The sequence below is a fragment of the Emydura macquarii genome, unplaced genomic scaffold (assembly GCF_026122565.2).
Source record: "Emydura macquarii macquarii isolate MOO-44397 ecotype Brisbane River unplaced genomic scaffold, CSIRO-AGI_Emac_v2 contig_212, whole genome shotgun sequence".
Classification (NCBI taxonomy): domain Eukaryota; kingdom Metazoa; phylum Chordata; order Testudines; family Chelidae; genus Emydura; species Emydura macquarii.
The window spans coordinates 6,628,568-6,654,885 of NW_027130349.1; the positions used below are offsets into that span (position 1 = coordinate 6,628,568).

Here is a 26,318-nt window from a genome sequence, read left to right on the forward strand (position 1 = left end):
TGGTTTTCATAGTCAGCTGCAAGACGATCCGCCTGCGTTTCACTTAAGGGGAAACTTTTCACCCTTAGCTTCACAAACATTATGAAGCACGCAGCAGGCAGCTATAACCATGGGACTATTTTCCTCTTTAGGTCTAACTTGCCATAAAGGCCTCGCTAGCAAGCTTTTAATATGCCAAACGCACATTCAATGGTCATTCAGCACCTGCTCAACCTGTTATTGAAGCGTTCCTTGCTACTATCCAAGTTGTTCGCATAAGGCTTCATGAGCCATGGCAGTAGGGGGCATTTCAGTATTCCCCATTTGAATCTTTTGGTTTGGAAAGAAATCCTTGCTTGCAGCTTTCTGTGCAGGCCAGTGTTCCTGAAGATCCGTGCAGGATGCACCTTCCCTGACCAACCCACGCTGATGTCAGTGACGTGCCCACAGTGATCCACAAACACCTGCAGTGGCATAGAGAAGTACTGCTTTCTATTAATGTTCTCCATTGCAAGATGGTCCAGGGCCAAAATTGGGATATGCATGCCCTCTATCACCCTGCCAGTTAGGGAATCCCATCATTGTGAAGCCATCCACTTTTTCACACACACATATCCAAGACTAACACTCCTTCATAGCAGAATGTGATTAATGTCCCTGCACACTTGTGATAACACAGCTCCAGTAGTGGACATCCCAACTCCAAACTGATTCACGACTGACCGGTAGCAATCTGGAGTTGCCAGCTTCCACACCGTGATCGCCAAGCACTTCTCTACCAAGAGGGCAGCTCTCAATCTGGTGTCCTTGCACTGCAGGGCAGGGGCAAACTCCGCACCCAGTTCCATAAAGGTGGCTTTGCACATTTGAAAGTTCTGCAGCCACTGCTTGTCATCCCAGGCCTGCATAATGACGTGATGCCACTCTGTGCTTGTTTCATGTGCCCAAAAGCGGAGGTGCAGTATGTGCAGATGTTCTGTGAATGCAAACAGTAATATGCCATTGTTTGTTTGCATGGCCCATAGCAGATCAGGCACCTCAGCTCAGATTGGGAGCTAATGATATACTGCATGACCAGTTGTGATGTGTTCAGAACAATGACAACAATGCAGGCCTTTCAGATAGAGAAGGCAAGTGCTCAGGAAACTGGGACTGTTGAAAAATTCCATGAAACAGTTGGAAACCCAGGGAATGATGGGACAGAAATCACTGCATTATGGGAGGTTGAACCCACAGTGCACTGCAATACTCTCTGCCTTCCTACAACTCCTAGTGGCACAAGGTGTCAAGTTGCACAGTGGGATAGCTGCCCACAACACACAATTGTTGATGCTAAAGCACCACCTGTGGATGTTCTTCAGCGACACGAGTGCTGTGTGGACAGGTACAAGCATTGTAATTACAGCAGTTTTTAATCATTGCTGTAACTTGCATCAACAACTCTGTAGTGTAGACAAGGTCTAAGTTGAAGAACTGGTGTTTAAAAATGTTGTTCTAGCTTTCTCTGTTACTTGCCCAAAGAGCAAAGGAAATAAAAGTTGTCAGCTAACCAGGAAGGTTGAAAGCTTGTCACTGATTTTTCCCTAGAGATTACAAATTATTCATCACTATTCACCTCTGTGGATGTTCAGGGCTGGGCTGTGATTCTGACTCCAGATCAATTTGAAATTGCGGTACTGCTCATGGCACTATGGCTACCACAAATTTCCTTCTGCCAGGTGATTGCTTACACCTAGACTGGCACATTTGCTGAACACCCAATGTGACTTTGACAACAAACATGGAAAGTTCAATAGCACGTTAGGAAGCAGGACCTAGTGGGCTATATGTTGGCAGAGAGCAAGGAACTATGGCATTTACCATCTGACTTCCCGCCCATTCTTTTATGTAAAATACATTTTATTTGTGGATGTTATTTAACTAACCCTCCCACAACATTCACATTAGCTCTGGACAGTGATGTGTTCAAGGCAGACATGTCTGTGAAGTTTCTGAAGGGGGTGATGAAAAACTATTTGGAAGATCCACCCAAAATTGGCAAGGTCAGCTCTGGCAAAACATCTTAGGTTCCATATCAAATTATGGTACCTGCAGTCATCTGCTGAGGAGTCGTCAGCTTCTGATGTCTTCAAAGTTGATCTCTCCTTTGAGGCAGCCAAGTAATGGTAAGTGCTCTTCCTACTTTGTGGCATTTTTATCAGGGTGAGAGGATTACCTTTCTCTTTTGGGCACAAAACCAGGAATCATTTCTCCAGCTCCTATAGCACTGGCACTTTCAAATTCTAGATGCACAGGACTATTAAAAAATGACACAGAAAATGAAATCAATTGCATGTGGGGGGAGGGGGGGTGGATAAAGAGATGCAGAACTGGCATCAATTTAAATCCAGCTGAGGTCAAGGAAAAATAAATTACCAACTAGTGCACTGGTAGGCACCATCCACATCATAGCGCACAACTGTTGACAGATTCAGTTAGAAGCCCAGGATTGAAAAGTAAAAAAACCTTTCGGCGAAGCAGAAGGGAAACTGTCAGTACCCCTGTGTAGCTATCCTATGGATAGAGGGAGGATTGTTTTCACAGTTGTCAAGCTGGCATCTGTTTGCAGTGTTGTTGCAGCTGTGATGATCCCAAGGTATTAAAGAGACAAGATACATGAGGTAATATATGTTATTGGACCAACTTCTGTTGATGAAAGAGATGCTTTCAAGCTACACAGAGCTCTTCTTCAGGCATCAATTACACAATCACATGCTCATATTCACTGATGAAATTTTTGTTCAGCTTTTCCTTTGTAACTTCTGATTTCTTCTCCTGGTCCTTATCTTAATTTAAAAAAAAGAAAACATGGCATTAAAGGACAGTATGGCTTTTTCTCTCTCATCTAAAATAATTCTGAGAAACTCAGAAGAAAGTGGCAGAGTTCAACAAATGTAGAGGAGGGTGCAAATGGTCAGATTTCTATACTATTGTGTTCATTTTCATTTAACACCATAGTATGTGGAAAGAAAAAAATGTTTTGAAAACAGGCAACATTTTATATACACAACTGAAGTGTGAGTTTGTACACACAAACCAACAGCTTGTGATAAACAATCACATACAGTATTTTGCTTCATTTCAGAGAGAACTCCCAGTGTATTCTGCAGCAAAGCCCTTGCATTTTGTGGCAGGTTGGTGGAAATGCCAAGTTCTATAGCACCTTTAGATAAAATATTTAAAAGGGAGATTTTATTGGGTTAAACATGAAAATGAACAATTCCTTCAGTATATCCTGAGGTATTTAGTTTGATATTAGATTTAGTTATTTTTACAGTCTATCCACATTTCCGGTTTTTAATTTGCCTCAGATCACCACTTTTGGGGTTATCTAATTTTAGATGAAGGAGGAAGGTCATACCTCTCTAAATTGTTTCAGACTGGCTGCAAGTTCACAAAGACAACACTGCATTGGTTTACATTTCATTTACCCTTTTCGAGGTCATTGTCACAACCCATGAGAACTACAAATATTAAAAAGTTATGGCACAATATTATATGAAGGATACAGTTCCATAGCAGCAAGACCAAGGAATACACGAGGCCCTTTTTATAACTATGCTAAATTAGCTACTTATTTTCTCTAAAGAGTATGCACATACACAATGTTTGTACTTTTGGAACTTTAATTACTCAAAATATTAAAAATAGTTTAAAAATACTAAAGCTTTAGAACACTGCATGATAGAAACAGTTGGAAGGTCTTCCACGAAAAATGTATATGACAAAATTGATGGACAATGATTTGAGTACAGTTTTTACCAGAAATATGACATAATTGTTCCCATTTAAAAAAATCAATAGTAAAAAATAAACTGATTACACTACAGGAAATACTAAAAATATGGTAAACTTCACAGTTTTTGTGTAGAAATAATATAAAATTACAAAACAAGAGATTTTAATTGTTAGAATGTTTTCTAAGCTACATCAAACTAGTACAGTCTTAATATACAAAGGCCCTCCTATACAATTGGGAATTTGGGATTGGCTATAAGTGCCCATTGAATGGTAGTGGTCATTGCAACAGATATAACATGTTGCTAAAGTTAAGACTATGGCTACACTGCAGATTAAATCGACATAAATTATGTCGCTCAGGGCTGTGAATTAGCCCCCCCGGAGCAATGCAATTTATGTTGATTTAAGCGCTGGTGTGGACAGCACTAGGTCAGTGGGAGAGCTTCTCCAGCTGACATAGCTACAGCCACTTGCAGGAGCTGAAGTAATTAAGCTGACGGGAGAACTCTCTAGTTTAGCCATACCCTAAGAAACATCAGCTATCATAAGGGCAGATTTATGACTTCCCTGAACAATTACACAGAAAACAATAATGGCTACTGTCAACAGATAAGGTAGAAGAGAGCAAACAAATGCCTGTCTGTAGTAAGGTGATGTCCAACCAGAAGATTTTGATTACTTAGGAATTTCTTTTTATGGGAATTCACATTATACCTGTCTGTTGTAAGGGGCCAGAGTTGAAGATTAGATAGGACTGGATCTAAGTGATCACTACTAAGGAGTTCTGAAGTGCTCTAGAAAAATCAACCTTTTTACAACAGATTAAAACACACCATAATTCAAATCTCTGAAAAATGATAATAAAATAGCTTAAACAAAACAAAATCAAAACTACGAGTTCTCTACAGCTTCAAACAATTTTCCTCCAAAAAACAACTAGCAGATGAAGTAGTCTGGAAACCAAACCACTTTCTTTTCTTTTAAATAAATCAGATGCAATGAAAAATTTATTTTAAACCAATTCTGCAAAAGAATTCAATAATGCCATACTTAATAAAAATACTTAATTACATAATTAAACGTATTACTATTATATAAAAAGCATGAATGTGCTATTTAAACTTTTGTTAGGGTAAGATTCTATCAATCAATGTCTTGAGGTGAAACACTGTTACAAATAAAAATTTCATAAACATATAGAATTTCTCCAGAAAGAGTTTCTGTAATACACAACCATTTACAATGAACAAACTCATTAAGTTAGTGTTTTATTTCTTTACTATACAAATGTTATTACAAGGAATTGTTCCATTCAGTCATTAAAATCCAATGAATGCCAGCACCATTTTCTGGCATCTTTATTGTAATTGTATTAATACATAAACGTGTATGATTGTGTTACCCATTTTAAAATATTTAGAAAAAATTACAATTCCATAGTGTTCTTGGTTTTTTACATAAAGCCCTTTTAAAATTTGATAATCACGCATGTATAGAAGATAAGGGAAAATGCAAAATGATGGCACTATTCTTACAAAGTTCCATTTGGTGGAGAGATTCAGTATGAAGAATGTCATGTAAACATGTGAAAAAATTTTTAGTACCAGAACTATATTGCCCACTCGCATGAAACTCATTTGTCAGATAGTGTTACACTGATAGTATGAATATCATTATGATACCAGAAAAAAACATTTAGTTTCATAATTAAAGTATGTTAGCTTAATTGGAAATTCCAAACTTCATGCCAACAGATGAACAGAAGACATGATGTTATTGCTTGATATGTCAGTAGTTGAAGAAAATATTGTAGATTTAGTGTTAGCTGAGCTGAATGCCAGCAAAGGCTTGTGATCACTTTATTAGGTCAATATTAAATATATTTTATCCCTCTACTTTTTAAACCTTCACATTTTCTTCTCCTATTTATTCTCACTTAAATAATTCTGTGTGTAAGAGTCTTTATAGTCAAGAAAAGCAAAAGTGCAATCAAATCCCTGAACTAGCGACACTTTACATTTGTGGCACCCATCACTGTTAATATGTGCTAGCCACATCTCACAGTACCAAATCTGTCTCTTAATGTGCACTGTCTAAAGGTGGCCTTTAACCAGCTAAGGTCTTGATCTTGCAATGAGCTTTGTTCAGGAAGTCTTCCCACACACAGAGCTCATTGTAGGATTGGAGCTTAAAAGATTAGAGAATTTTCCCTCTGATTGTATTGTATAGTTTCAAGTTCAAACTTTAATCATATTTTATCAACATAATTTTATAAAATATTACCTCATTTTCTAGTTACCTTCATTATTTTTAATTAACTATGCAGAAAAAAATAAAAATTAAAAATCTCTCATGCTACTTTCCAGTTACATTAATACAAGTATGAACACAGTGCATTATGCTCTCCAATTCCACTACTGAGGTCTAGCATTTAATTAAGTTTGTCATACACTGTTTAAATTTCTCTTTTAACCTTGTCTATCCTAATTAAGTCCATGCAAGAGGAAGTTTAAACTGAAGATTACATATCAATCTCTCAGATATGGCTGTACCATCAAAGGAAAAAGCCCATCTAATTCTGAACACAGGAAATTTTATAGAACTGGAATGGAATTGTTTGGTCCCATAAAGTTCCTTGGTTTTAAAAATTTTCCAACCCAAGCTTGTGTGTAATTTTAGACAATCCTCCCTTTAACAAAATGCATTATTAAATGTTAGGGAAATAAAAGGTAAAGAGTTTAAAACAGGATTTTGTTTTTTTTTGTTACTATTAATTGTCATGCCACCACTCATTTTACCACTGAGAATTTTCAACAAGCTTCTTTTGGACCCTGAAATAAGTTGGGGGAAAGAAAAAAAAAAAATCACATCATTGGTAAATTAGGGTATAAGTTTAAAAGTGGTTTTGTGCAACTGTATTAAGGAATTCCAGTTTGCCATTAAAAGCATGCAGAGTGAAGATTTTCTTTCCTTTCATTTCTTTAAAGAAGCGAGGAACTCTTTGAAAGTCCTTTACATTTGGCAGATTTGTGCATGTTATGTAGGTTGTTGGCTTATAAATTGTCTCCAGGCTGGTACTGTGGCTCTGTAGCAGTAAAGTAGTCTTCCAAAAAAGACTGAATATATTCAAATGTTGGTCTTTCATCAGGGTCCTTCTTCCAACACAGTTTCATTAACTCATGGAGAGACTCTGGACAGCCTTGTGGGCAAGGCATCCTATACCCACGTTCTACTTGCTCCAGAACTTCACGATTCACCATCCCTATAATATAAAGAATTGTAGATGTGAATGACATTACACAAATAACAGTTTCCAAAAATCCCTCCACTTTTTCTGGCACCAGGCCACCTGAGAGTTAAATATAACTCTCCAGATAACGGTATCTGACACAAGAGACTGTCCACGATAGACGCAGTGTGTTGGATTAATTTTGTAAATTTAAAAATAAGTACATTTTCTGAAATATTCAATTATACCCAGGTTTTTAAGATAGCTAGTATTGGCCCTTCCTCATGCTTATCCAAGTACTTTTGCTACAGAACATTTCCTCTTTATTTGGGGTTAATCCATGTAAAGGAGATCCTCACAACATGACCCTTATTCCTATCTGCAGTTCTATTCATTGGCCACTGGATTTGAATAGAATACTAGAAGAGATACTTCTGAAGTTGATAATTTGCCCAGAACAGAAGTGTTATATAAACTCAAATCAGACATCAAAATATTTCATATTATTTACATGTATTGATCTAAAGCCTGTAGAACCCTTCCATAAGGCAGCCATTTTCAACACATACTGTACAGATTCTGGCTGCAAACAGCATCAGATTGCTATAAGTCAGGAAAGCCCCAAATCTGAAATTACAGAAGCAAGCAGGTAGAAAGCATGTTCTCCTGTACTTAGTACTTTTAAACCCTCTCAGTGGGAATTAAGATACTGTGGTGTCCTAAAGCACTTGCACTTTAATTATTGTATGGTTAAATTTAAATTCCACTGGGTTTTGTGTGGCTAACGAACTCTTCTTAGGGTTCCTTGAAAATCCCAGCTATTATGGTTAAGTGACACTGCTTAAGCAAAGAAGCCTATTGGCGCACAATGCACTTTGCTTTCTCCCCCAGCTATCCAAATGGTGTTCTGCACTGTGAGCATTCTGGACTTGCCTACATTCGGAGAGAAGATTCTTATTTGTAAGTCTTATTCTTTTGACGGTCAAAATATTATGCCTTCTTTAGGAATAAATGCTGAACCTCATTCCTTTTGGTTGAGTACAGCCTGGTAAACAGCAAAAATTGGTGTGATTCTGATGCACAGGGATGCAGAATATGTTATGATGCAGGAACTCCTTTAGTAGGTTCCATACCCCCACATACTATGGTATTATGCTCTGCAGTGTTGATCCATAGCGACAAACAGGGAAGCTTTTGAGGACATGGCATGGCCAATGGATCCTCAATGAAGCAGGTCCACTGATCTCCTCCTCCTCCCACCCACAGGACGTGGCAGTAGCAGCCACAGAACAACACCTATTCCCCTCTGCAACTTTACCCTTGAAGCCCATGGCACTGACCCATGCACAAGGAACAGGATCTGGCACATAGCAATGTATGTAATGTAATGAGTACTATGCCTTTTACAACAATGGCAAAAAACACAAGAATCAACAAACAAAAATCCCATAAAACAAAAAACAACAAACAGAGCAAAAATCCAAACTAAACCCAAACATTTAAAAGTAATAAACATCAATCAACAACACCGATTAAACAGCCTTAGGGCCTGAGGCAACAAGAGACAACTTTCTGTGATTGAAGAAAAATGTCCAGGCTTCTCTAATGTATTTATTAATAAGGCCCAAGCTGCATGTTGTGTTAATGAAACAGGGCTTGACATTTCTTTTTCCAACTTTAAATAATGGAGCACTATACACCATTACTTTCCTCCTGGAAAATCATTTTACTCCTCTAATGTTCTGTTAAAGCTTTTCTTTCTCCAATAAGATTTGAAGTGGAGCATGTTAAAAGGCTCTCTACCAGTCTAATCTATTAGGAGAAAGACAAATTTCTTCTGTTAGACTTATTTATGCAAGAGTAAATAAAACTGGCTCATATTTCTAGTATTCATTATTCTACCTCTGATTCAAATATGGGAGAAAGAGAAAAGAAAGCCCAACCAAGAAGGAAGATTTTAAACAGCTTTATTTAAGAATATACTGTAAACTGGAATAGGATCCAAATGAGCAGTTTGAAAAATTAGGATTTAAAGAAATATCTTTTTTGAGTTTTATTATCTTACACCTAACTATATAAATCCCATTATGATTATCATAACATATTGGTGTAATGTCTTCATTAATGCTTGCTTAATGCTTTCTTACCTGGATATGGCACTCTACCCTTTGTTACCAGTTCTGTCAGCAAAATTCCAAATGACCACACGTCAGATTTGATTGTAAACCGACCATATAATGCTGCCTCAGGAGCTGTCCATTTAATTGGAAATTTGGCTCCTAGAACAGTGGAGAAAAACAGGTACTTTTTTCCTAGATATAGTTTGCTTACACTTAAGTCTATATATAATTTTTAATAATTTGAAATAAATATTGGATTTGCAAGAATTTTCATTTTGCTTTATTAGTTCAGTTAGTTAGGTGGCTTAATATCTTGTAGCATAAAGGGATTTTTCAGACTAGAAAACATTAGAGCAATAGATATTGGCCATGATTTTCAAGTGGCTTGTGATTTTGGGTGTCCAGCTAGAGTCACTTAAAGGGCCTTATTTTCAGGACGTGCGGAGCACCCTCTCTCTGAAATTCAGGCCTCTATAAGGTGCCTCAGAGGTTGGGCACCCAAAATCACTAGTCATTTTTGATTACTTATTCCATTATCATCCAATAATTTTCAGAAATTATTTAATTACTGCAATGAAAGCTACAGTCATTAAAGTAGTGAGGGTTGGGACCAAACGTATGCCTTCAAGGGTATGAATATTACATATATATGTATATACTTTCAGTATGCAAATACTTTGATGCTTCCTTAAATTCAAGAGCAAATAACCCATGGTAAATAGATTTATTTACTGTATAAATAAATCCATCTTACCTTGTCTTGCAGTATATTCATTGTCCTCTATTAACCTTGCTAAACCAAAATCTGCAATTTTACACACAAGATTGTCTCCTACAAGAATGTTTGCTGCCCGAAGGTCTCTATGGATGTAGTTCATTCTTTCAATGTAAGCCATGCCATCAGCAATCTTAAAAATAAATGTTTTATTAAAAGCTATATTTGGTGACCATGCTCATTTCTCCAAAAACAACATATAAAACAAACCGGTCTTTTGCGCTCCAGTTCTGCTATGCAGCTGCATAAAATACACCATAGCTAGACATTATAGCTTACTAATTATTATAAAGTATATTTGGCTCCATTTAATACAGAGATATTTTTTTGTAGCAAATTATAAAACCTCAACAGAAACTGTAAAGAGTAAAAGCATACAACAGCTAGAACATTCAGCTGTGATCTTCAGTTGGTATCTCTGTTTCACATTTTTAACATGTTTTCTACGTGGAAAATACTCATTTGTTGACTTATACAAAGTACCTGAGCAGCCATGTCAACTAACTGTGGAAGTTTTAAGTATTTCCCTTCTCCTTCTTTAAGGAAGTCTAGTAAGCTACCTGTAAAAAAGAAGACAAATATAATTTAGGAAAACACAGACAATTATTAAGGTCTAGCTGAAAACCTCTAAGAGAGTGTTTTTCAAAGGCACAGATGGGATTTAGGTGCCCAACTCCAATTAACTTTCAAAGTGCAGTGCCTTTGAAAATCTCCCCCCTAAATATTTCCTTCTCCAAAACCTAATATTGAACTTGCATGATCTAACAGTATTCTTTTAACTGCACACTCTTGTGAAAATTACTAACAGCAAGTTTCATCCAATTCTGCATGTGCCTCTATTTTTAAAAAAAATGTGGTCATAAGAATGTCTCTCCTCCTCTCTGTTACTTCATCACGTTCCAGAAACAAGTGCTCGCAAGGTCAACATGAAGAAAGCAGGAATAAAATGCTGCTATATCACCTACTGGTACAATGTCTTGGGTGCCTGTGGGAATCCTTAAACATTCAGCCTAAACTTTAATTAATCTATACAAACTCTTGACATTAATAGAACATTATGCGGAAGCACTCAAGCCAGACAGTGCCCAAGATAACGTTGCACGTGCCTCCTTAACAGCACTCCTTATTCATATGTTTAATAGTCTTCAGTTTTTCCTCTCTAAAATGGGGATCATAATATTGACCTCCTTTGTAAAACACTGAGCTCTACTGATGAAAATTGATTTATAATTTAGGTATTATTTCTCAAACAAAATATTATATAACCTTAGATACATGTGCAGCATCTTGCAATCCTGTGTACCACTGTATATATCAAGTAGCCTATGCAAGTAATTTATTGAGAACACAATTCACTACACAGTATTTAAATATAGATGAAGTATTTCATGAAAAAAAATATCAAAAGAACGTTAAGATTACAAAATCAAGCACTCAAGTTCAGAAATGTGACATAATTCAGCTGCCTGGTGCATGTGCATTACAATACAGTCTTTAATTACATGATCCCATAGTATTTTTTCTACTGGACCATCCATCTCTTTGCACTTCTTATCTCTCAGGCTGCTTCCTCCATGCTAAATGGCAGACAGCAGGGGGAGCACCGAGAGCAAAGGAAAGTTTCCTTGCTCTCAGATCAGATAACTGGTGCCACAGTGGCAACCAGCAACAAGGAGAGGCAACTGCAGGAAAAGGCTTGCTCAGCCCCTGCAGCACTGGGATGGTGCAAGATCAGTTTGGTAGGCACACAGAAACTGTCAGGATGGAACATGTTCGGTTCAGACAGAATCTTTCAAGAATAATGCTGCCAGCAAACAGCTGTTGGTAGTCCATCCCAGACGACAACGACACTGTCTTGCATCTGACGAAGTGGGTTGCAGCCCACAAAAGCTTATGCCTGCAGAAATTAAATTTGTTAGTCTTCAAAGTGCTACAGGAGTCTCATCGTTTTTGCTGTATACAGACTAACACGGCTACCTCTCTGGAACTGTCACAATGCTCATCTTTGGCTATGAATAGGACTCTGAAGTCCAAACCCTGGTGCAGAGAGTCGGCTGCATTGAGGGCATGGGAAGTCCGTATCTAAGATGTTTGATGATGCCGCTCTGTGGTGCCTTCACGTGCAGCCTGGAATAATTTAGTCAATCCTGCTCAAGCCTGTTACATGCTGATCTTGTCAGAAATCGCCAATGAGTCCTGTGCTGAGCCACTTGCTCGAGTTCTTTGAGGTTGATGCCAGCCTATTGAAGACTACGCTTCAGGTTATCTTTGAAGTGCTTATATAGACAACCCTTCTTTCTTTTGCCCTGCCTCAGCTTCCCATACAAGATTTGTTTTGGGAGACGGTGGTTTTCCATTCTGATGACATGTCCAGTCCACCTAAGTTGTGCACTCAATAGCATTTCCTCAATTCTGGTTGTGTTTGCTCTCTCAAGGACCTTAATATTGGTCACTCTGTCCTACCAGTGAATGTTCATTATTGAATGGAGAGAGCACATGTAAAATTGCTCAAGCTGTTTAATGTGCCATCTATAAAAATTCCATGTGTTTGATCCATACAAGACAGATGTTAGAACCACTGCATTGTAGATCTTCAATTTGGTGGAGAGACAAATGTTGTGTTGGTTAAAGACTTTTGTTTGGAGTCGGCCAAGGGGCCTGGCTAGCTTTACTGATTCTTAAGGCAATTTCCTTATTAAGGGAACAATCACTTGAGATGGTGTTGCCCAAATACTTGAACTGATCCAGTTTTCAGCTGTATGCCTCAGATGAAGATGGCTGGCGCTGGGGCATTGGATTGAGTTGCTGGTTGGAACAAGAGCTCTGTCTTACCGAGTCTGATGATGAGGCCAAAGAGAGGGGATGCTTCATAAAACCTGTCAATGACGACCTGATGGTCATCATGTCTATGGGCCATCAAGGCACAGTCATCTTCAAAAAGTGCCTCAATGAGAAGTCTCTCCAGGGTCTTAGTCTTAGCATTGAGTCTTTGAACATCAAAAAGGGAGCATCGAGTCACTAGTGGATGTATATCCCTGATCCAAGTCCCTTGTGGCATGGCTGAGGACACAGGCAAAGAACAAATCGAACAGCACTGGAGCAAGTACACAGCCTTGCTTCACTTCATTCAAGATTTCGAATGTGTCAGAAGAGTCACCACTGAGCCCCTGCACAGTCATGTGGTCATGGAACAGATGGATGATTTGTATGAACCTTCTTGGGCAGTCCAGTTTATGTAGAATAGCCCAGAGACCCTCTCTGTTGACCATATCAAAAGCTTTGGCCAAGTCAGTGAAGACTGCATACAGGTCCATGTTCTGCTCTAAATGTTTTTCCTGGACTTGTCTTACGACAAAAAACATGTCTGTAGTATTACGACCTGGTATGAAACCACACTGTACTTCTGGCAAATTCTCCTCAGATATGTTTGCAATGAGTCTGTTTGGCAGAGTGCGAACTAGTATTTTCCCTACTGAACGCAGGAGAGAAATGCCTCTGTAGTTTCTGCAGTCAGCTTTGCTGCCTTTGTTTTTAAACAGTGATATAACAGCAGCATCTATGAAGTCTTGAACATTTTCCCATAACCACATTCAAGGAAACAGCAAAAATATTTTGCTGAAGCTTTAAAAAAAAAAATTCAACCTGAGGCAGACATTCTACATGGAAAATTTCAGTTGGAATTGTTAAAGTCTACCAAACTAATGAGGAACTGAAAATAGGGTATTATAAAGGAAAGCATCAGGCAACCTTAATTATATAGGTGTCGCTATCAGAACTATATATAACAACAGAATAAAAGTGAAATGTGCTGTCATACATAAAGGGATTAAAGTTACAACATTAATTCTTTCAATGACCATACCACTATCAGCAGTACATCATTAATACACTTTACCATAACTGCAGTTATTAAATTAAATATTTAGCACCTGCAAACTGGAGCTCAATCATTTTAAATTACACAGCATCCTTTGCATTCATCAACAATTTAAAAGCATATATGTATAGGAAACATTTATGTTTGGTACCAAAAACATTAAGTTTGATACCAAAGTGAAAATTCATCAAACCAGCAAACTAAATATTCTCCTCTATGGTCGGGAAGCCGCTGCATTAAATGAAACAAACATCAGAAGGCTGGAAGGAATAGAGATGAGAGTTCTCCAAAAGATGGCAGGTGTAAAGTGGAACGATTTTAAGGCAAATGAAGAAGTTTGGAGAGTACATGTGAAATCAGGATATGGGACTGGCTACAACTGAAAAGATTACAATGGTGGGGACATTACAGAAAAAAAAAAACAAAAAAAAACAGATGATAGGATGCCAAAGAAAATAATATGAAACACAACCAAGGTCAGTCAAACCTACAGGCCAACTACTGACCAGATGGCAGGACATCATACACTGGGACATCACCAGGCTGGGCTTACTGGAGGAAGAAGCCATAGACAGGAATGAATGGCAATGCTGTACTGCTCTCTGTGTCTGTAAAGATGCTCCGGGATTAGAAGAAGATTGGGAACATGCTACCTGCTGCACTGAAATGCAATAGCTTCTTATGTGAAATGCCGTGGCTATTTGTAAACATAAATAAAATTACAGATGAGGACGGTAAAGGTAATAGGACATCACGTCTTATATTGGTTAAGAACCTTTAACACTAGCAAAATGGACTGCTGCCTGATAACTGGAAGCTAATAAATTCTTAGATTAGGAAGCATCCTTACATCATGATGCGCCTCATCAGCTATACACAACAGAGACATTTTATACAATGGATTTCTTTGTCTGCACCTTCTTGTGCAGTGAAGAAAAAATAAATTATTTACATAACTAAATGCATTCAGGTGTGTTAGAGTATAATTTTTATTTATTTATTTATTTATTTATTTTAATTTTGGATGTAAACTAAATTTCCCTACAATACATTAAGGAAGTTATTCTGCCACTCAACCTTAATTATATATTAGAGAAATTGTAACATTGCTACATAGTTGCAGCTTTTGCTCTCTTAGGAGATCAAAGAAGCAAATTTTGTTTGTTGTACATTCTTCTTGATTTGAAAATCCATCTTCTCTAAAAGACACATTTTAATAGTCTTCCCCCAACTACATATCACAATTGTATAAAGAACACTAAAATGTTAGTAGTGCTTGAAAGAAGTTGCAATGATTTAATAACTGCACCCTTTTAAGGAGTACAAATCTATTGTCAATCTTAAATCTTGGTCTCTGATATAGTAGCTTGCCCAGCTGTAAGCATACTATAAGGCTGGAAGAAAATGTTCTCTATAGTATGAAAATTCTGTTAAAACTCTAAGAACTGAGGTAATTTAAGAAAATACATATTCCAAAATTGTAAAGACAAAAATGGAATGAAAAATGTTAAAAATAAACAAGTTGCACTATTTTCAGGGAAACCTCTTCACTGTAACTGCCATAAGTTTAAACATATCTGATATATTTTTAATCGCTTGCTACAATTTTCTGTTTAAAGGAACTGTGATGGGCCAAACCAGAATCTCTGTTGTTGATGTTCTACACTAATTTATGACACACAATATTTCCATTTCCTGTTTCTTGGGCAAGGAGTGTTATGGAGGAGCAAAGATCTTATGCTGACTTCTAGCGATCTGTCTGACCAGGAGCAATGCTGTTGGGCTCTGCGGTACTCCCATCCAGCTCTCTTTTCCTTGAAGAAGGTTGTTTTAATGTTGGAGTCTCTGCGGCTAGATAAACCCTGGGACATAACACTAGTAATTCTTTTGGGGTGGAAAAAGCAATATAAATAATGAAAAATAATTACAAAAAACCCCCCCAAAAAGTAAAAACACTCGAAAAACAAAACTTGTCAACTTGATTTGATTAAACTGCTATCACCTTATTGTTTCAATGGTTTTGTGCTACTGTGGATAAATATTAACAAAACAGTAAACAACACATTAATATAAACTGATTCCCTCTCTCCTCTACTGGCTATTGACATTTTCAGAACAATTTCTCTCAGATTAAAATGGAAACTTTCAATGGAGTTTTGTATCTATAATATTGACAAATATACAGTTGATTTTTGTAATTCTTTAGTAATCCCACTTTTGAAGCAGAACCTTTGCTTTGTACCATTCCATCTCCAGTAAATAAAATAAACAAATAAATATTGGTTTATTCTAAACAGTGAAACCTGATTTCAGAAGGCTATTTTAAGATCTGCCATGAAAGAGATTGCTGCATTTCATTCACATCCATTTTGGTTTTATTTTTAAAGTTTTGAAATCTTCAGTTCATCTACACCTATTTGGCCTGATCCAAAGTTTTAAAAAATATTTTTATATGTTATATACTCTGACATAATTTGTAAATCTTATAATTTCAGTCTCTGACTTCAATCCCATTTCTATGTCCTCCTAATATTGCCACAGTTCTCTCCAAGAAGAATGGAGATCAAATTCTTCAAAAATTAAAATACGTTTTAATTAAATATGTTTTAATTAAATATTAAATTTAAATACATTTAAATTAAAAAATGTTTCTTCTTTTTAAACACTTAACACTGATAGGCTTAAAATGTTTACTTCCACATGCATCCTGAACCCTTAAACTTTTGGAGGCAGAGGGTAGACTGGGGAAAAGAGATGAAGAAAGAGCACAGCAAACAAACAATTTACAGTTAACGCTCACAGGGATCCTAAAAAACACAGAGCACAGATTCTGAGATTGCAAGTATGTTCCAGATGCAAGCTGGTGTGCTCACACAGCAGTATTCCCTGCTGTGCCTCTCTGATCTGATCAGCAGACAGTACAAAGAAAGGTGTTAGAATCTTATTCTGGGAAAGCTTAGAGAGGAGAGAAGAGAGGGAAAAGTGACATACATGCACATGCCTAAGATCCAAAACAGAACTACTGCAAGGTCAACCTTTTGACCTACTAGAAACTACAGTGTTTCTTTTAATTTCAAGAAGTTTTATTGATTCAATGGGATTATTACAAAGACTTCTGTCACTTACGGTCATCTCTGCCAGTTGGTTCCTAGCAACTAAAACCCTGGGTCCTTTCTTTACTGAACTCGACCAACCAGATGAGTTTCAAAAATTGGTTATAGAACATTTAATCAGGTCATGATGGTACAAAATTAAGAATGGAAAAAAAAAAATCAGATTCTCTCTCTAAGACCAGAAAACCATCTGAAATTCACTGGATACGTTTTGTTTTTACTCTCAACAAATGAGATTTTTAAAATCTCAACCAAGATGATGATTTCCAAAACTATCATATGTAAAAACCTAATCACAAATTCACATATGCTAGGTTTACAAATCAGTATTCAGTATGAATCAAAATATATTTTTTGTTACTGGGACTTTTATTAACTTTTAAAAACATAGTGTCTTTCAGTTAATAAAAACACATACCTTTTGTCATGAATTCAGTGACTATGTAGATGGGCTCCTCAGAAACAACAGCATATAGTGGAACAAGTTTATCATGTCGTAATTTCTTCATGATCTGAGCCTCCTGAAGGAAAGCTTCTGGCATCATTGTACCAGGTTTTAGTGTTTTGATTGCTACTTTCGTGGTTCCATTCCACGTCCCTAGAGAAACAAGTATATTTTACTGCCTCTGCTACACTTTTAAGATGTTTTCAACTGAAGCTGCTTTCATTCTTTGTTTCAGGGTTTTGGTTTTTCTTTTTTTTTTTTTTCTTTTTTAGGGGATAAAGCAGTAAGAACAATACTGAAAATTAGTTTTTAACTTTACTATATATAAATATATAGAATTACTGAATACATATAATGATGGCATAATTTAATTAAGGGGTTTTGGAGATCTAGTAAATTACAAAACAAAATTCATTGTGTAGGTCACGTGAACAACTGAGAAGGAATTATTGCTCATTTTTCAAGTGAGATTTTTTCTGATTCCCTTCAGACTTGTTGTTGGTGCCTCCTTCTCCATTTATCACTTGTTATTGCCACCTTTTCTCCTCCCAGCACACTTGTGAATGCCATTCCTTCATCACTCTTCCGTGATGGTGGTTGGAATTAGTTCACACCTCCTAATCCAAGAGTCCTTGCTACTGGCTAAATCTCATAATTCATGGTGTGAATTCACATCCAAAAATTACGAGGCATTTTGTGTTGAAAGCAGTATCCTCGACACGTATTGGTGCAATTAGTAATTTTGCCTTCAATTCTTCATCAGATTACTTTCCAGACTTTGGTATTTTAGGTAAATCAGTATCATTAAAACAAATAATTCCAACGGGACAGGTGTACATTTCATACTCTTACCCATCCATACTTCCCCAAAGCATCCTTGGCCCAGCTTAACTTCTAGCCGCAAAGACTCTCTAGGAATTTCCCAGGCATCTTTTGCTAGTCCCTGGGTCTGGGGTTTCACAGTTGGACACACAGTTGTTAGTTTATGACACAGGCCATCAGCATGTTCTGGATAATTGGAAAATGAAATCATTTAAGTTAAATAGTATGCACAAAACTATAATAGAAGTAAATAAAATACAATGAATGTCTAATAAAATTATCTATTTGTCATAGCCAAAAAAAACCCTTTATTATTATTATAAAAAAAATTGGCACACTATGTCTACATTGCAATGTGAGCTCAGGAAACAGGTAAAGTGTCCATGAGGTGCTGGTAGACACTTCAGTGTTTTCGGAAACAAAGGCACCAGACAAAGCTTAGGACAGAGCAGGAGGAAGTGGAGGAGGAGTACTCAAGCATGGTGGATTTGTTCTGGCTGATGCTGCTCACTACACTCAGTCTAGTCACTGATGCCCCCTACATAGACTGGCGCTTCTGGTGCAGGGCCAAAAGTAGAAACTGGTGGGATCACATTGTCACGCAGCTCTGGGATGACCAACAGTGGGTTCTGAACTTTCGCATGAAGAAGGCTACATTTCTGGAGCTGTGTGAGCAACTTGCCCCAACCCTCCAGTGTAAAGACATACATGCAAGGGCATCCTTGCCAGTCTGGAAGCGGGTTGCTATAACCACCTGCAAACTGGCTACCCGCCGACTGCTACAGGTCTGTTGCCAACCAGTTTGATGTCAGAAAGTCGATTTTGGGTAAAGCGGTGGAGAAAAGGTCTGAGGTAATCAGGCGTGTGGTTTACCCCAAGGTGGTGGGCATAAAAAATATTCCTGAGGTAATTTCTGAATGAGAGAATGGGGTTTCCAAAGTGCACTGGAATCACTGATGGGACTTACATGCCCATAGTTTGCCCTCCTCAAGAAGCACAGGTACATAAACCACAAAGGGTACCCTCATGGATCACAGAGAATGATTTATGAATGTCAACATGAATTGCATTGGGAAGTTCATGATGCTTGGGTTTTTTGCCCATCAGGAATCTATATTCATGGACAGGTTGGGACACTATTCCCATCAAATGACACTGTCATAAATGGAGTTATAGTCCCTACTGTTATTCTGGGGAACCCCACATATACCCTTTTGCCTTGGCTTATGAAACTGTACCATGATTTCAGAGGCCCTGGCAAAAAATGGTTTAATTACACCATCAGCAGATGTAGAATGGTTATGGAATGTGCATTTGGCAGATTGAAATCCTGGTGGAGAGGTTTACAGACCCATTTGGATGCCAGTGTCATCAATGTCTGAATTACTGTGGCTTGCAGTGCTCTTCATAATCTTTGTGAAACCACTGGTGAGCCATTTCCCCCTGAATGGGCCTATGACAGTGAGGGGCTGCTGCATCGGTATGCTCAGCAAGCAAGTGCACCTACCACAGATGAAGCTGGATGCACCTGAGCAACAGAAGTCAGGGATGCTGTGTGTTCCCACATTATAGACTTGCATGGCACAGTGGAAGAGGGGGAACACGACCTTTCTGAATATGCTTGTGGAGGAGCAGGGGTGCGGCTTATTGATTGGGGGGGTTCAGTGGTTGGGGATAGATGGGGGTTGATTGCCATGCAATATACTTATGAATGACATGACCACTTATGAAATGGGTTGGGAGCTGTTCACATATGGATTGATGTAAGGAAGTGATTGAAGCATTTGTAGAAACCATAATGATGAATAGTATTTGCATACTAATTCCAAATTGTTCCTGAACATGTGTTTACATTTATTTTTTTAAATATACATTGTATGATGTGATATAGTGAGAGCAATAAACTTTCCAGATGAAATAAAAAGCTTTATTTATAAACATGTATTAGAAAAGTACAACATTCAGCCATTGCCAGGCAGCCAGCTGCCATCACCACACTAAAACACCAATAACAGAACCGTCAAGAAAAAAACCCAAAGTGCAAACAGTGAAACTACATACATTACAGAAACCCCTTACTGTTGCATATCCACTGCCCTCCCTCCCCTTCTCCTTTCCCTTTTGCCGTGCACTTGACACTGGTGAGTGGAGGTGTCCATGGGGAGGAGGCCAATATGGAGAACTGCAAAGGGCAAAGTTTCCCAGTGTAAGCATGTGGCCTGGCCCAGCAGGGGTGTTGCTGCTTTTCCTTGGATCCAGGCTCCAAGGAAGGCCACAGCGCCTTGGTCTATGGCAGGAAAAAGCTAGCGTTCAGTGGGTCTGTAGCCCCCAGCCGTCAAGTGGGCGGGGCAGCCAAAGCAGTCTGTTGCCCCCGGCCCTCAGGGAGGGCGGGGCAGGCAAAGTAGCATACAGCCCCCGGCCTTCAGGCAGGCAGGGCTGGTATCCTCTTGGTATCCTCTGGCAGGCAGGTTCAGAGGCGCCAAGCACTCCCGGGGTGGCTAGGGGAGGGGGATACAGGCCCACCCGACTCCACTGCATCCCAGTCCAGGGCAAAGTGGTTTGCCACTGGATCAGCGGGGCTCCAGCCATAACACGCTGACTGGTTCGGCCTCAGACGAACTATGTTCGGCTATCCCTGGGCTACTTCCTCCCACCCTGTATCTGGGTACCTGCAGCCAGGGGTCCTCCTCCAGGTCGCTGGGGTAGACAGCAAGCGGGAGCCCCACGAGTCCCTCACCGTCGACCGACAGCAGGTCTGGAAACTCCTCGGGGTCATCAGCGGAGGGCAGCTCCTCCAAGTCACAGGATCCCAGTGAGTCCTCCAGTACATCAGGCTCAGGCAGCTCCAGTGGGTCCCTGGCATCGGGCAGCTCCTCTAGGTCAGGGCCAACCTCGGGGGGGGGGGGGGTGTTGCTCCCATTCAGTGGTCTTGGGTAGCTCTTCCCAGCTACTAGGGCCTGGTGGCCTTTCCCAGTCACTAGGGCCTGGAGGCCCGGGCAGGTGTTGGAGGCTCCGGTTGGTGGGGTGTTTGCTCCGCACAGCCGCAGGGCCTGGGTCAGGCCCAGACCGCAGCCTCGGGGAAGACATGTCTGTCTCCACAGCAGCTTCCCCCTGACTGAGCTGCTAGGCCAGCCTTTTAAGCTTCCCTCTCCTGTCCTGGCTCCGCCCTTTTTCTCCCAGGGTATTTGGCCTACAGGGCCTTGTTCTGCCCAGCAGGAGGGTTTTTCAGGGTCTTGATCTGCCCAGCAGGGGGGTTGCAGCTTGTCCTCAGGCCCAGGCTCCGAGGAAGGCCACAGCGCCTTGTTACACCTGCCTAGTCATTCCTGGGGTCACCCAGCCAAGTTTTCCAAGCTGTTTCTCAACTGCATCACAGAGTACCACACAGGGGACTAAGGCTGTGGCATAGGTGATGCAGCAGCAGCAGCCACTACTCTTGCAACCAATCCTTTCTGCTGAGCTCTGTCCTCCACCCGTAGCCACTGTTCTTGTTCCAGGAAAGGTGAAGCAAATGCCAGCTCTCTCACTGAAACCCCGCCTTCAAGCTATGCAGCCAGCCTGAGCCTTTCCTCTCACCAGGCCTTTCCTCTAGTCACTGTTTTTAGTACTGGACCTGTTTGTTGGCCCTGTCCACAACTTCAACCTTAAGTTCATCACGGAAATGCTTCCTCTTGGAACAGTTCATGAAGGTACATTGACCCAGGCTTCTGCTGCAGTGTGGGTGAGCTGTGAATTTATTACAGCCAGTAGAAGTCAAGGGGCCTGGAATAGGGCAAAACACAGAGGACTATTGGCTCAAATAGCTCATTGCAGGAGCATAGAAATTGTGGAATTTCAAGGACCACAGAAGCTCTCCGGACACAGCCTGGTTAATCTCAGCAAAAGAAGTGCAGTAATAATGACAAATTCAAAATTCAAAGCTAGTTTTTGTTTTCTAAAAATTGCAGAACTACTTGGGTTGGGGAGGGCTGCCATCAGCAGCCATGCTACAAAAAAAACTTTCTATCATTTCAGGACTTCCACATTTTGGAGGATGTAACAATTCTTGTGGTGCCCGACTGGCAAAGGAAATGTTATTTCAAGCTGCTAGTGGGACATCTGCAGTGTATGCAACTTAAGTATTCAAACGTGTAGTGACTGAACAGCACATCTGTGAATGAACTGGGCTGGTCAGCTACTGGGGTGGCCCTGGACAATACATACCTTCCCCAAAAGATTACCTAACTGTAGTTCCTGCTTCAGGAAAAGTTTGAAGCTATCTGCACCTGGAATTGGGTCAGAATTCATAAAGGACTCAACAGGATGATGTCTTAGCTTTCACATGGCTTAGCCTGTTATGGCTGCATGCAAACACACAGAACTCCGCAGCCATCCTCCTTATAACTACACCACATTTCCGGACAAAGTTTCAAACCCCATTTGAATCTGTCACAAATGGTTGTGTCATCTATGGACTACCTTACTGAAATGGACTAGATTTGTAAATGGAATACATTCATTCCCTCCCCTCTCCTTGCCCGCCTGGATAGCTGTTTCCAGGTGACTAGTTACACTGTTGAGTGGTTACAAAGTGATGTACTTACAGGCATGGGGTGGAGGGCAGGGAGGCGGGGAGCCAAGCCACTGGTGGCATGCAATCTGTCATTAGCAGATACACACTGCTAGCTAGGGCTTCTAATAATGATTGCATCGATTTGTGGGATGGAAATCCCTCCCATCCTTATTTTAATAAACTTTAAAATGGAGCCAGAAACTTACTGGGCTCAGGGGCAGTTTTTGTCCCTTCCATGTATGCTGAAAGCTCCACAGCGGGCTGTTCCTCAGAGGGGCCAAACAGCTCCTTTGAGTATTGCCCCAGGAAGTGCTGCTGCTTCTTCTGCTGCAAAGCCTCCTCTGAGACCAGTTTCAGTAAGAATCACTTCACTATCCTCACTTGGCAACTGCTGCTGACTCCCATCAGTCCCCATGCTGGATTCTGGGGCCAGGAGAACACCATTCTGGCTGACCAAGTCACGGCGCACTACGGTTGGCTCCATGCTCAGTGCAGTGTCCAGCATCTGGTCAAGCTCCTCATAAAACAGGCATAAGGATGGCAAGTTGCTCAAGATGCAGTTCTGGTCCCTGGTTTTCCTGTACTGCAGCTCAGTGTTCAGAAGATAACGAAAGGGTTAAATGCTGACTCACGGAGTTGCTGCACTACATCAAGGGTGGTTGCTTCCATTTCTCTGGAGTCAACAGGAGATTCTTGGGATAAAGAGGACAAAGGAAGTTTGCCCATGGGATATAGGATACCTTTGGCAGACTCCCAGGACCTAAGTCAGGGGGTTGGCATCTACACTGCAAAGCAACAGGGCTTGAACCTTGGGTCCCTGCTTGATTTGGGCTCGAACCCTCCATCCCTGGGTCCTAAGACCCAAGACCCAAGGTTCGGACCTAAGTCTGAGAGATGCATGTGTAGATGAAAGAGGGGTTGGGCAAGAGCCTGAGGCTAGGTCTTCACTGACGGTGGCAAATTCGCCGCCGTCAGATCGATTTCTCTGGATCGACTGAGCGGTCAGTGAAAACCTGCTCAGTCGATCCAGAAATCGATGTATTAAGACCACCTTCTTAAGTGGTGTAGCGCTGCATATTCCTGTCGGTGCAGTGAAGATGGCACACAGAAGAGAAGCAGAGAAGTCGACAGGAGTTACGCAAGTCTTTTGCGTAACTCCGGTTGACTGCCGCCGAATCTTGGAGGTAAGTGTAGACAAGCCCTGAATCTGAGCCCGGGCTTACATTGCAGTGTAGACATAACCATGTACCATTTACTCAATTTTCTTTTCCTGTAAAAACCATTAAACTAGTATTGGAACTTAAGGACTTCAGCCTACCTGTATAGTGTTTAACCAACTTTTGTAGAGACTCAAATTGTGCTCTGGTTGTGATGTAGTATCCACCATTGTCAAGTTTTCTAATTTTGTAGTGTTTCACGTTATCACCTCTGGCCTCATCCCAGTCACGTATAGAAAGGGAATAAGCACCTAGAAAACAAACAGTTTCAATTTTGTTTCTCACAAAAAATAAGCATATATATTATATATATAAATTAACTCTTTTGCCCTAGAAAGGAAATAAACTTAAAAAAATACCTTTAGTGGTTTCACTCTCTCGTACTAAGAAAATACCACGTTGGTTCCCAGGATTTAAAAGTAATCTCTCTGCATCTTTCCTGCCCATCTTACCAAAATACCATCTAGAATAAGTTAAAAAGAAATATTTGATAAGGTAAGTGAAGATACTGTGGTAATAATCTGCATCAAACAGTACTATACATTCTGCTTGTATAAGTGTCACTTACAATTTTTTCCACATTTTAGAGGCCTTTCAAAATCTCTTACAACTAAATAGGCAGCAAGGTTCTGAGATATAGATGCAATGCTTCATTATTATTACTCATGGCAATTTATAACAAAAGGCTTTCTTGTGTACTAAAGTGTTTCTGCTCATAATGCAAACTCCCAGACACTGGTAATCATATAAATACAGTGCACATAAATCTAAACTACTACTATCTGTTGGACTACTGATCAGGAACAGCGGGGATTAAAATATCTGACTTCACAGCAAAAATCTCTAGATTGTGCTTCCATTCACTGCAAAGAAATTCTGACTTCCACATTAAGGGGCACTGTGCTAGCATATTTTTCAGGTTATATTATTTCTATTTATTTCATAAAAATCATAGAAATATAGGGCTAGAAGGACATCAAGAAATCATCAAGTCCAGCCCCCTGCACCGAGGCAGGACAAGTAAACCTAGACCATCCCTGACAGGTATTTTGTCCAACCTGTTCTTTCAGTGGGCAGGGAGAAAACTGGTCAGGTTTTCTAAACCTTTTATCATTTTTGTTATTCTCTGCTTGACTCTCTCCAATTTATTCACATCTTTCCTGAAGTGCGGCATCCAGAATTGGACACAGTTAGTCCAGCAAAGGCCTCACCAGTGCTGAGTAAAAAGGGATAATTAATGCCCGTGTCTTACATATGACGGTCTTGTTAATATACCTCAGTATAATATTAGCTTTTTTCACAACTGCATCACATTGTTGACTCATATTCAATTTGTGATAGACTATAACCCTACATCCTTATCAGCAGTACTACCACCCTAACTAGTTACTCCCTATTTTGTAGCTGTGCATTTGATTTTTGACTTCTCAGTGAAGTACTTTGCACTTGTTTTTATTGAAGCTCATCTTGTTGATTTCAGACCAACTCTCCAACTTGTCAAGGTCATTTTGAATTCTAATCCTATCCTCCAAAGTGCTTGCAATCCCTCCCATCTTAGTGTCATCTGCAAATTTTATAAGCATGTTCTCCACTTCCTTATTCAAGTCATTAATGAAAATATTAATAGCACTGGATCCAGGACTGACCACTGCAGAATCCCACTAGATACATCCTCCCAGTTTGGCAGTGAACCATTGATCATTACTTTTTGCTTATGGTCTTTCAACCAGTTCTGCATCCACCTTGTATTAATTTAATCTAGACCACATTTCAATAGTTTGCTTACCAGAAATGTAATGTGGGACTGTGACAAAAGCCTTATTAAAATCAAGATACATCACATCTACTGCTTCCCCTATCCACTGAGCCAGTAACCCTGTTACTCCAGCTAAGACCTCAGAAGGAACAAGAAGGAAATTAAATGGGTTTGGCATGATTTGTTCTTGACAAATCCATGCTGGCTATTCCTTACAACCCTATTATCCTCTAGGTGATGACAAACTGATTGCTAAATAATTTGTATATATTAATACATAAGAAGAAGCCTCTATCTGTAAGCTCTAGGTTCCCTTAACATGTTAACAGAACGTAACAAAACCCAGGATCAAACCTAACACCTTTCTCTGACCTTCAGACACGGGCAACTGGCTGGATCAGATGAAAATGAGATAAAACAAATGCATTACCAGCATACTGAAAATACTGCAGCAGCCATACTGCTTCCTTACCATCAATCCTAGCAGCCTTGATACATGTAAAACAGGAAGATTATGTAATTTAAAGTGTGTGTATGGACAAGTGCCTACATGTCCACACACACTTGTACTATGCATGTGGAAATATCTGTGCAATAAGCACTTTTTACCCCCATCTGCACTCTGCCAACAAGTTCATCTCTGTACTAGTTCTAAT

The 26,318-nt window shown here is 39.7% G+C and overlaps 1 protein-coding gene across 1 annotated transcript in view; it reads right to left on the reverse strand.

The window, feature by feature from the left end:
• Positions 1 to 2,628: 2,628 nt before the first annotated feature.
• YES1 (YES proto-oncogene 1, Src family tyrosine kinase) overlaps positions 2,629 to 26,318 on the reverse strand; it is a 71,299-nt gene continuing 47,609 nt past the window's right edge. The window contains exons 5-12 of the mRNA XM_067547009.1: positions 24,266 to 24,369; positions 24,008 to 24,157; positions 18,171 to 18,326; positions 17,292 to 17,471; positions 10,367 to 10,443; positions 9,863 to 10,016; positions 9,136 to 9,267; positions 2,629 to 7,021 (exon numbers count right to left, since the gene is read on the reverse strand). Coding sequence (XP_067403110.1) covers positions 6,813 to 7,021; positions 9,136 to 9,267; positions 9,863 to 10,016; positions 10,367 to 10,443; positions 17,292 to 17,471; positions 18,171 to 18,326; positions 24,008 to 24,157; positions 24,266 to 24,369 — 1,162 coding nt within the window. The 3' untranslated portion in view covers positions 2,629 to 6,812. The remainder of the gene's footprint in view (positions 7,022 to 9,135; positions 9,268 to 9,862; positions 10,017 to 10,366; positions 10,444 to 17,291; positions 17,472 to 18,170; positions 18,327 to 24,007; positions 24,158 to 24,265; positions 24,370 to 26,318) is intronic.